At 44.6% G+C, this 12,330-nt stretch overlaps 1 protein-coding gene across 2 annotated transcripts in view; it reads left to right on the top strand.

Moving 5' to 3' along the window:
• ANAPC5 (anaphase promoting complex subunit 5) overlaps nucleotides 1-12,330 on the top strand; it is a 48,530-nt gene that overhangs the window by 20,169 nt on the left and 16,031 nt on the right. Inside the window, exons 8-11 of one of the 2 annotated variants that reach the window (XM_025401312.1) lie at nucleotides 3,052-3,133; nucleotides 3,815-3,904; nucleotides 6,027-6,169; nucleotides 7,269-7,404. In XM_025401312.1, the coding sequence (XP_025257097.1) occupies nucleotides 3,052-3,133; nucleotides 3,815-3,904; nucleotides 6,027-6,169; nucleotides 7,269-7,404 (451 nt within the window). Of the gene's footprint in view, nucleotides 1-3,051; nucleotides 3,134-3,814; nucleotides 3,905-5,987; nucleotides 6,170-7,268; nucleotides 7,405-12,330 lie in introns of both variants that reach the window. The other variant, XM_025401311.1, reaches the window with a different exon arrangement.

Below are 12,330 nucleotides of genomic sequence, written 5' to 3'. Positions count from 1 at the left end.
TTTTTTTTTTTTTTTTTTTTTTGAGATGGAGTCTCACTGTGTCACTCAGGCTGGAGTGCAGTGGCCGGATCTCAGCTCACTGCAAGCTCCGCCTCCTGGGTTTACGCCATTCTCCTGCCTCAGCCTCCCGAGTAGCTGGGACTACAGGTGCCCGCCACCATGCCCAGCTAGTTTTTTGTATTTTTTAGTAGAGACAGGGTTTCACCGTGTTAGCCAGGATGGTCTCGATCTCCTGACCTCGTGATCCACCCGTCTCGGCCTCCCAAAAAGCTGGGATTACAGGCTTGAGCCACTGCACCCGGCCTTAATTTTTTTTTTTAATTATTTTTCATAGAGATAGGATCTTGCTATGTTGCCCAGGCTGGTCTCAAACTCCTGGCTTCAAGCAATCGTCCCACCTTGGCCTTCCAAAGTGCTGGGATTACAAGCATGAACCACTGGGCCCACCCAGTTGTCAGGTTTTAAAAGGGACACAGACAAGCTGAAGCTTGTGTGGGGAACAGTCTCAGGGTGTTGAGACATTCAAAGCCATATCATATAAGTAATGTGGGAGGGATGTGAGTTGTTTAGCCTGGAGAAAAATGACTTATTCAAGCATGTGTTGGACATCTTTATGTAGTAAAAGGTCACATGAAAAGAGCTTAGATTGATCGAGGGTATGGCTACGGGAGAAGATTGAGAGCTGGTAAGTAAGTGTAAGTTAAAGGACAAAATATTTCTGCTCATTATAAGGAAACAGTTTCCCCTTATTGAACCCTCTGAGGAAGGCAACAGTGGGGTGCAGCGGCCTAGACCAAAGATGTTATTAAGGGTATTCAAGGCCGGGCGCGGTGGCTCAAGCCTATAATCCCAGCACTTTGGGAGGCCGAGACGGGTGGATCACGAGGTCAGGAGATCGAGACCATCCTGGCTAATAAGGTGAAACCCCGTCTCTACTAAAAAATACAAAAAACTAGCCGGGTGAAGTGGCGGGCACCTGTAGTCCCAGCTACTTGGGAGGCTGAGGCAGGAGAATGGCGTGAACCCGAGAGGAGGAGCTTGCAGTGAGCTGAGATCCGGCCACTGCACTCCAGCCTGGGTGACAGAGCAAGACTCCGTCTCAAAAAAAAAAAAAAAAAAAGGTATTCAAACATCAGATTGATGGTTGTACCCAAAAATGTTTAACGCGCCAAAAAACTCCATGATTTTTTTGACATTCCATGATATCTTGTAATAACTAACTGCAGCCTCGCCACCTGGATTCAAGTAATTCTCCTGTCTCAGCCTCCCAAGTAGCTGGGACTACAGGTGCGTGCCACTACGCCCGGCTAATTTTTATATTTTTAGTAGAGATGGGGTTTCACCATATTGGTCAGGATGGTCTCAAACTCCTGACCTCAGGTGATCCACCTGCCTCGGCCTCCCAAAGTGCTGGGATTACAGGCGTGAGCCACTGTGCCTAGCCACAAATAATATTTTGATGAACAGAATTTCTTCTTTTTATTTGTAAAAATATAGAGATGAGGTTTCGCTATGTTGCCCAGGTTGTTCTTGAATGCCTGGTCTCAAGTGATCCTCCAACCTTGGCCTCCCAAAGTGCTGGGATTACAGGCATGAGCTACTGCACCCATCTCAGAATTTGTCTATGTTTACAGTATTATCAATGGGTAGACAGCTAATTGCACAGAATATAAACAAGGAAAGGTAGATTTTTATTAATGTGTACATTTTCCTTAATTCCTGATTTATTCAGGCCCAGCCTTCTTTGTTTCTGGTCCTGGATCTATGGGCCTGTGTAAATCTTTGTTACTTAGCTAAAAGGATTTCTTGAAAATCCTTGTAGTTATTTATTGAGCATTTACTGTGTACTAGGCACTATTATAGGTACTAGGGATACAGCAGTGAAAAAGAAAAAAAAAACCCTGTTATAGAGCTTATATCAGGGGAGGTAGGGAATAAACAATGCTAAGCATAGTTGTAATATCTCAGGTAGTGATAGGCCAAGATAAGAGGTTAGAAAGTGATGGCAAAGTGCTCTTGTTTGCTCTTGTTTTCCTGAGTAACACTCTTACTCCAGATACATGCATAGATCACTCACTCCTTCAATTTGTAAATCTCTGTTTAAATATAAAGGTAGCAGATCAGCCCTCCTTGATCTCTGCCAACTTAATATTTGAACAGACATTTAAAGGAAAAAAATATTACAGAAGTGGGAATCCTCAAAATACTTTCTAAAACCAGCTTTGGGCTGGGCACTATAGCTCATGCCTATAATCCCAGCACTTTGGGAGGCCAAAGAAGGAGGATCGCTTGAGGCCAGGAATTGGAGACCAGCCTGGGGAACACAGTGAGATTTTATCTCTTTAAAAAAATTAGCTGAACATGGTGGTGTGAGCCTGTAGTCCCAGTCACTTGGGAGGCTGAGGCAGGAGGATCGCCTGAGGCCAGGAGTTTACCAGCCTGGGGAGCATAGTGAGACTCTTTATCTATTTAAATAAAAATTAGCCCACCAGGCATGGTGGTGAGTGCCTGTAGTCCCAGCTACTCGGGAGGCTGAGGTCCATCGCCTGAGCCCAGGAATTCAAGGCTGTAGTGAGCTAGGATTGCGCTGCTGTACTCCAATGTGGGTGACAGAGGGAGACCCTGTCTCTAAAAAACAAACAAAAAAGTGATTTTGAAAAATGATAAAAGTAACAAATGCACATAGTAAGAAAAAAGTTCAAATAATGTAGGAGAGAATGCCATGAAAAGTAAAATATTATGTCCTCTCCTTGCCCTTCCCCTCAGCAGTGCACCTTTAAAATAAACGTCTTAGGAGCAGAGATAAAAGTCTTTGCTTTATGCCCTTTTCGTAGAAATTCCCCTTAGAAGAGACATGTCCTATATTTCCACTGTCAGTGTTTGCTGCTGCTGGGGTTGGGGCATGCCTCTGAGAGAATAAGCCCAGAAATAGTTACAGCTTCCAACCCAGAGACCTGCACTTGGATGACTGTGTACACATGACTTCCTGCTATGGTTGCTTATGCATGTTTGTGATTATTAATGGGATATTAATGTTTAGTCTGTCATTAGTCAACAGGCAGAGCTCGCCCTGCAGGAGGCAATTAGGATTGCCCAGGAGTCCAACGATCACGTGTGTCTCCAGCATTGTTTGGTGAGGCCGTCCTCTGGTCTTGGGAGTTTTGTTCACGGGTTGAGTTGGCCTTCACAAGGCCCCATTTGAATTGGGTTGTTTTGCAGTTGGAGCAGAGATCTTCAGCAGTAAAAGGAAACAAGTTAGGTGGTCATGGGAATTCAGAAAGGGCAACCTAGCTTTACTTATCTTTCTTAATTCATGACATCTGTGTTGCTTTTGGCATATATCTGGTCTACAAAGTTTAATGCAACTTGCCATGAAAGAAGAGAAAAAACCTTTATCACATTTAGGACTGGCATTAACAAAAGTTATATGCTACACTTAGTAACTGGGTGAGATGTAGTCCTGTAATAGCAAAATCACCAAGCACAAGTGGAACACAGAAGCTACTTGACAAGCACCTGAGAATCTTATTTCTCAATTAAAGGCCATCTAGGAGCTTCATGATTTTTTTCTGAAACACCTGCCCCTCAGTGGCTGGCAGGTGAAGCAGAACAATGACTCGTTTATTTCAGCCTGGCTTTAATGGTGTTGATATGCTTGACAGGTCTCATTGAGATTCTTGATATTTCTTGAAAGAGTATCTGAGAGGATTCATTTTGTCCCTTTTAAATTCCTTCTTATGACCACATTGATATTTCACTAGAACATCAGCCCATTGCCATTGTTATGATATATTTTGATGATTTCTCTTGCCAGAGCTGGCTTTATGTGCTGGGGCAGAAGAGATCCGATAGCTATGTTCTGCTGGAGCATTCTGTGAAGAAAGCAGTACATTTTGGGTTACCGGTAAGGCTCATCTTTCTGTGCTGTGAGATTGTTTCCATAAATGGTCGAGCCTTTGTCTCTTTTTCTGCCCACCTCTGTCATTAACCAGCGATAGATTTAGAATGCGTTTCAAAGTGTGGTTTTATTCTTGGCAGTTTCATATGACTTTAATTATTAATCAGACCACTAAATTCTGTGTGGTAGGTTTTTCTCTGTTCCCTGTATCCTAATAACATCTGTGGAAATTCCCTTTACCAATTTGATAAGAGATTGTTGTTTAGTTTATTGAGCAACATTAATTTTAGCACATAGTCACTTAGAAAAATTTTAGCAAAGGCTTATTTTTAAACCAGGGATTGGTGAACTTTCCAGCCCTTAGGCCAAATCTGGCTTTCTGCCTACTTAGGGGCTTCAGGCTGAGTGGATTTTACAATTTTAAGTGATTGGGGAAAAAATGAACAACAGAGAAGAAATGTGTGACAGAAACCAAATGTGGCCTGAAAAATCGAAATTATTTACTCTCTGGCCCTTTATAGAACAAGTTTGCTGATCCTTGTTTTAAACAATAAACAAAGCCAGGAACCAATAAACCTGACAGGCAGATTTGTCCTTTCTCGTTTTGAGTGATAGGGAAGGCCGTGAATTATAGTCCTCAATGACATACACAGAGGGACATTGAAAAGACTTATCTGGCCAGGCGCAGTGGCTCACACCTGTAATCCCAGCACTTTGGGAGGCTGAGGTGGGTGGATCACCTGAGGTCAGGAGTTCGAGACCAGCCTGGCCAACATGGTGAAACCCCGTCTCTACTAAAAACACAAAATTAGCCGGGTGTGGTGAAACATGCCTGTGATCCCAGCTACTTAAGAGGCTGAGGCAGGAGAATCGCTTGAACCTGGGAGGCGGAGGTTGCAGTGAGCCGAGATTGCGCCATTGCACTCCAGCCTGGACAACAAGAATGAAATTCCATCTCAAAAAAAAAGGAAGCACAAGCTTGGAGAACCTTATTCTCACTCAGAAACACCTATTGAAAACTAGACCATAGGCAGTGGGACTGCTTAAGCATTCTGTCTTATGAAGTTTGTGACAGACTTTGGTAAAATAGAAAGTAATTATGTGTAGTAATTTAATGTATACACTTTAAAATCTGGGCCTGGCGTGGTGGCTCACGCCTGTAATCCCAGCACTTTGGGAGGCCAAGGCGGGTGGATCATGAGGTCAGGAGTTTGAGACCAGCCTGACCAGTATGGTAAAAGCTCGTCTCTACTAAAAATACAAAAATTAGCCGGGTGTGGTGGCGGGCGCCTGTAGTCCCAGCTAGTTGGGAGGCTGAGGCAGAAGAATTGCTTGAACCAGGGAGGCGGAGGTTGCAGTGAGCCAAGATTGCGGCACCGCACTCCAGCCTGGGTGACAGAGCAAGACTCCGTCTCAAAAAACACCCAAAAACCAAAAAACAAATCTGTAGCTTGTCCTTTGATTCACACCTGGGAAAGAAACTTATACATACAGAATTGATTATAATGACAAAAGTGGCTCCTTGAACTAAGTGTAGGCTTAACTACAATTTTTGCCATGAATTTAAGCTGGCATTTTTTAGTTGAGCTTTCATCCTTGAAGATGACACCAAAAGTTAATGACAAGATAATTTTGTTGCTCATGATAGGCATCCTTTTTTGATCTCCTATTACATATGTGCACAGCACTGTTTGACATCTATTATTTCATTGTAATCCTTACGATAATTCTTTATGATAGGTTTGATGCCCATTTTACAGATGAGGAAGCTGAGGCTTAGCTAAGAAGCTAAGTGACTGGCCCTAAGTCACACAGTAAGTAGCAGAGGCAGTGTTTAAGTCCAGGTCCATCTAATGCTAAAGCCCTGCTGGCTCTTTCCCGTGTACCCTCTGCCTCTCTCCCAGACCCAGTTTTTCAGGAACACATCTCGTATGGATCAGGGTTAAGGCCAGGTTATAGGTACTTTCCTTTTAAATAGTGCTGTCACTGTGCATGTGCTGAAATGTGAAATCCACCACATTTCTGAAGAGCAAAACAAATTCTGTCATGTAATCTCTATCTTGGGTCGTGGGTATATCTGTCCCCTTAGTACCTCGCCTCCCTGGGAATACAGTCCCTTGTTCAACAGAGAGCTTTTGCTGGGAAGACGGCAAACAAGCTGATGGATGCCCTAAAGGACTCCGACCTCCTGCACTGGAAACACAGCCTGTCAGAGCTCATCGATATCAGCATCGCACAGAAAACGGCCATCTGGAGGCTGTATGGCCGCAGGTAGGTCTCCCAAGGCCCTGGGGGTGTAAATCCTTTAGAGAGAAGCAGGAACTAGCAAACTGGTTCTGTGAAAGGCCGTACAGACAAGATTTACCCGCCTTGGGCAGACGTTGTTCCTGCAGGGGATTAGACAAAATGTTTTATAGTCTAAAACATTTTGTATTTTGCACAGACTGAAAAGTTTTTTCCCATGCATGTTCCTTCTTACTCCTCCCAACCACTCTGTGAGGTAACGGGTGGGTGATCTCCATTCTGGGAGAGTAAAGCAAGGTTCACACATCTGATCTACCCGAGATTGCAAACGCAGTTAACAAGTGACAGAGAAAGGACTCAAACCCATGTCATCTGACTCCAAGCACCGGGCTCCTCTGCTCTGTGACAGGAACCTTTCTTCCTGTTCATAGCAGGCATGATCCATGGTTGCTCTAGTTGAGTGTCACCTGAACCCCAAAGCTATTATGTAAAGAAACTTGCTTTTCTGTTAACTGAGGTGTTTGCTGTGGAATGAATATTTTCAGCTTCTTGCGTACTTTCCCATTTAGCCACTTTTAGCCTGGAAGTAAACTTTGTTGCGGGATTTTAATCCTGGAGTTCTGTTGCTACCTCACCCCTCACTTAGACAGTCTGTTTCTAGGAATTCAGTAATGAAAGGAAGTGCCTTTTTTTACCAGTCTTGTTTTTGTATTTCAGATAATTTTTTGGCACGGTGTGCTCTGAAACAGCTGCAGACACTGGCCACTGCTTACATTGCCAGAGCAGCCTGTGCCAGGATGGCATCGGGTCTGAATTCACCCGTGAAAACTAATTAACATACTATGACTGCAGGGACCATGGGGTGGGGGCGGGGGGATCTGGGAGCACGCACTCCCAGCTGTGCCCTAACCACTACGTGTCTCCTCGCGCTGCACATCCAGGATGCTTTTCTGCTTTTCTTATCCTGAGGGCAGGGTTGCTGGCACTGGGAGGCAGCTGCTCCCAAGAAAGCCAGAGCCTGTGAGGTGTTTGACTTTACGCCTCCACTCAAGATAGCTGATGGGCATGGCTAAAGGGCAGCCAGGTCTGCTGCTGAAAGGAAATCCTGTTCCCTCTCCCCACCCAGCACCATGGCCCTGCAACAGGCCCAGATGTTGCTGAGCATGAACAGCCTGGAGGCGGTGAATGCGGGCGTGCAGCAGAACAACACGGAGTCCTTTGCTGTCGCACTCTGCCACCTCGCAGAGCTACACGCGGAGCAGGTAGGCAGGTGGCCGGGCCCACGTGCTTCTGGGGCAATGGAGGCTCTACCATTTCTCTCCTCTAGTGCTTGAGGAAAGCACTGGACACGTCTTGGACAGGTCTGCTCAACGATGTGGCTGAAAGAGTGAAACCCCACCAGTGGAAGGGGACCAAGTGTGGAGTCTGCAAAGTTGGTTGGATTTGGGGTCTTTTTTTGGCATCTGTGAAGGGAATTCTAAGAGGTCAGCCAGTTTCATGTAACTAAGGAAATAAATAGGATTCTTTGACATTTAAGGTAGTAGAGGTTTGTGTGTTTTAGGAGAGAGTATAATAGAAGTATAGCTGAGATCATAAAAACTAATGTTGGTTGTAAATTTCTTCTGTGCCAGTCCCTGTGCCTATTTTATGTGTACTGTCTTATAGAATCCACTTCATAGGCTCAGGTTTGTTGTTATCCTTGTTTCACAGAACTAAAGACTGAGGTCGTGGGAGCTAAATCCTGTATCCAACACCCATAAATGTCAGGGCAGGTTTCCAACCCAAACCTGGTTGACTCTAAAAAAGAGCAGTGGGAATGGGACATAATCTTGATGACTTCCAGCCCAAGTAATCTGATGAGATTCTCTTTATATGGGATCAATTAGTGTATCTCTTCTGCTACTGTAGGCTTTATCTTCCCTTTGTTCAAAATGTCTTCTTTCATGGGAAAGAGTCAGGGAAAGCTATTTTATCTAAAGCCCTCCATCTCACTAAACACTGCCGTGGCAATCCAGACGTTTCCTTGATCATATTTTTCTCTTCCTCTTTGTGATACCTGTTGCTGTCAGATTGCATCATAATACTCAATATTTCCCTAATTGCAGCCTAAAGATTTTTGAGTGATTTCCACTCCTTTCAGAGGTCTAGAAATACTTCCCTATAGCAAACATGTTAGCATTTTACAGTCTCTTACATGGCTGTGTAAACTGAGGGGTGGATGGGCCCTGACTGATGGATTCCATGGCGCCTTTGCCAGCTGGTTTCTTCCCGTGCCTGGGAAGCACTGCCTGTGTTTTCTGAGGTTGAAAGGGCTGGCTGGTTGCCTTCCCCCCGGGAATGTTGCAGGTCTGTCTCTCGCTTGTTTCTTCCCTCTTTGTGGCACTGGAACCTCTTTAACATCACTTCACTTCCTTTCCTGGTGCCATGGATAAGAGGAGCATCTGGTAATGAATGAGTCGGTGAACATACTGAAGTATTTAGGTGTTTTTTTTTTTTTTTTTTTGAGATAGAGTCTCTCTCTGTCACCCAGGCTGGAGTGCAGTGGCTCAATCTCAGCTCACTGCAAGCTCTGCCTCCCAGGTTCACACCATTCTCCTGCCTCAGCCTCCCAAGTAGCTGGGACTACAGGCGCCGCCACCATGCCCATCACCATGCCACCAGGCTATTTTTTTGTATTTTTAGTAGAGACGGGGTTTCACCACGTTGGCCAGGATGGTCTCGATCTCTTGACCTCGTGATCCACCCACTTCGGCCTCCCAAAGTACTGGGATTACAGGCATGAGCCACCATACCTGGCCAATATTTATTTTTTTTTGAGACAGAGTCTCGCTCTGTCGCCCAGGCTGGAGTGCAGTGGCACGATCTCGGCTCACTGCAACCTCCGCCTCTGGGGTTCAAGCAATTCTCGTTTCTCAGTCTCCCGAATAGCTGGGACTACAGGTGTACACCACTATACCCGGCTAATTTTTGTATTTTTAGTAGAGATGAGATTTCACCATGTTGGCCAGGATAGTCTCAAACTCCTAGCCTCATGTGATCTGCTTCCTCAGCCTCCCAAAGTGCTAGGATTATAGATGTGAGCCACCGTGCCTGGCGAAATTATTATTTTTTACTATTAGAATAGAAAACTACTTTTCAAAAACCTTAGTCTTGGTTCAATTCTTTTTTTTTATTTTTAATTTTAAATTTATTTTTAATTTAATTTTATTTTTTTGAGAGGGAGTCTCACCCTGTCACCTAGGCTGGAGTGCAATGGTGCGATCTCAGCTCATTGCAACCTCCACCTCCTGGGTTCAAGTGATTCTCCTACCTCAGCCTCCCAAGTAGCTAGGATTACAGGTGTGTGTCACTACACCCAGCTAATTTTTGTATTTTTTGTAGAGATGGGTTCTTACCATGTTGGCCAAGCTGGTCTCAAACTCCTGATCTCAAATGATCCATCCACCTCAGCTTCCCAAATTGTTGGGATTACAGGCGTTAGCCACCGTGCCCAGCCAATTTTTAATTTTTTTTGAGACAGGATCTCGCTCTATCACCAGGGATGGAGTGTAGTGGTGCAGTCACAGCAAACTGCAGCCTCAACCTTTTGGGCTCAAGTGATCCTCCCACCTCAGCCTCCTCAGTAGCTGAGACTACAGGAGCATGCGACCACACAGTTAATTAAAATATCTTTTTGTAGAGATGGAATCTCACTATGTTGCCCAGGCTAGTCTCAAACTTCTGGGCTCAAGCAGTCCTCCCACTTCAGCTTCACAGTGTTGGGATTACCACACCCAGTGTATTTTTTATTTTTTTAAGAGATGGAGTCTCACTGTTGCCCAGGATGGAGTGCAGTGGCACAATCAGAGCTCACAGCAGCCTTGAACTCCACCTCAACCTGCCCAGTAGCTGAGACTACAGGTGCACACCACCTCACCCAGCTAATTATTTTAATTATTGTTTCTTAGAGATGGAATCTTTCTGTGTTGTGTTGCCCAGGCTGGCCTTGAACTCCTGGCCTCAAGTGATCCTCCTGCCTTGGCCTCCCAAAGTGTTAGAATTACAGGTGTGAGTCACAGTGCCTTGTGGCTCAATTCTTTAGCCTTGTAACTTTGTCCAAGGCCATTTGTTAGAATTTTGTTTTTTTTTTCCTGGGAGTAAGACCCTAAAAAGTAACCATGCTCTTTGGGTCTCTATTAGTAATGCCATCTGCATCCCCCTTTCACCTCTGGGCTTATGTGAAAAACCTGCTGATCCAATCATTGTTTGGCTTCAACAGCCAGGGTGTGTTAGGAAGCCTTTTAGTACACAACTAGAAGGTAGCTGCCTTTTTGTTTTAAGTCAGTCCTTTACCCCTTTCTTCATCTTGCCTTAGATCTTTCTAGTTTTAGAACATCAGCCATGTGGATATATATACTTACTGGGCTGATGACTGTCACATTTTTAATTAGACAAGTTAGACTCGCACCTGTGAAATTAAGTTTGGCCAGCTGCAGAGAAGGCAACCCTATCATGAGTCTCCAGTTACTCTTTTATTTCTTTTGTATCTGCTTCTGAAACTTTCCTCCAAGTCAATTTCATGGTGCACTTTGTTTTGTGGTATGGGAGTAATTGGGGTTTTGGTAAGCCTATAAATAAGTTATGGAGCTCAGAACTGCTTTCTGAGCTTCCTCTTGCAACCCAGAGCAAGTAGAGTGAATTCTTTCTCTAAGATAACCATTCTCCTTTTCTCTTTCTGTGTAATTCTAGCTCATCTTCTATCATTCCTCTCTCAGTCTCAGGAATTGTAGGCCACAATGGGAATGTTTTTGGGGGATACTGCAGGATCTATATCCCCATGCCCGACTCTGTGTGGCAGTCATGAAAATAATTGGTGAGACTGGCCAGTTAAAATCACAGGAATAATGATCTTTTGTTGTAATTCAATGTAATTTCTGCTTATTCACTTCAAATAAAAGTCCACTTGTGGCCTGAGCTTCTATGTAGACAAAAAGAGCATTACCTCATGAAAGGATTGAGACAAATTGAAAAGATTTCAGGATCAATAAGATAAACCTCCCAGCTGGGCACTGTTTATCTTTATACTTGTAATCCCAGCACTTTGGTAGGCTGAAGCAGACAAATCACTTGAGCTCAGGAGTTTGAGACCGGCCTATGCAACATGGCGAAACCCCGTATCTACAAAATATACAAAAATTAGCTGGATGTGGTGTGTGGTGGCGCACGGCTGTAGTTCCAGCTACTAGGGAGGCTGAGGTGGGAGGATTACTTGAGCCTAGGAGGCAGAGGTTGCAATGAGCTGAGATTGCATCACTACACTCCAGCCTGGGCAGTAGAGCAAAACCTTGTCTCAAAAAAAAAAAAAAAAGATAAACATCCCAACAATATAAGAGTATTAAAAAAGTGATGAATGTATATTCACAGAAAAAGCATGGCCCAAAAACATGAAAACATTTCAATCTAGTCATTGAAATTAAATTTAAAGCAGTTAAGGTACTACTTTCACCAATTATATAAGCAAAGATACTTCAGTATTAGGGGAAGAAAAGCACATAGAGTTTTGGTATGAAAGTACTTGGTACATTTCTATAGGGTAATTTAGTAATATATCTCAAGGAACTTAAAAGTGCCTGTCATTTCTACTTCTAAGGTTTTTTGTTTGGTTGGTTGGTTGTTGTTTTTTTTTTTTTTTTTTTTTTTTTGAGACAGAGTCTCGCTCTGTCGCCCAGGCTGGAGTGCTGTGGCGCGATCTTGGCTCACTGCAAGCTCCGCCTCCCGGGTTCACGCCATTCTCCTGCCTCAGCCTCCCGAGTAGCTGGGACTACAGGCGCCCACAACCGCGCCCGGCTAATTTTTTGTATTTTTAGTACAGACGGGGTTTCACCGTGGTCTCGATCTCCTGACCTTGTGATCCGCCCGCCTCGGCCTCCCAAAGTGCTGGGATTACAGGCGTGAGCCACCGCGCCCGGCCAGTTGTTTTGTTTTTGAGATAGAGTTTCGCTCTGGGGCCAAGGCTAGAGTGCAGTGGCGTGATCTCGGCTCACTGCAACCTCTGCCTCCTGGGTTCAAGCAATTCTCCTGCCTTTGCATCCTGAGTAGCTGGGATTACAGGCACATGCCACCACGCCTGACTAGTTTTTTTGTACTTTTAGTAGAGACGAGGTTTTACCATGTTGGCCAGGCTGGTCTCAAACTCCTGGCCTCAAGTG

This window comes from Theropithecus gelada, chromosome 11 (assembly GCF_003255815.1).
Source record: "Theropithecus gelada isolate Dixy chromosome 11, Tgel_1.0, whole genome shotgun sequence".
NCBI classification, from domain to species: Eukaryota; Metazoa; Chordata; class Mammalia; order Primates; family Cercopithecidae; genus Theropithecus; species Theropithecus gelada.
The sequence above is the reverse complement of the archived record's forward strand: the minus strand, read 5'-3'. Positions and strand labels throughout refer to the sequence as shown.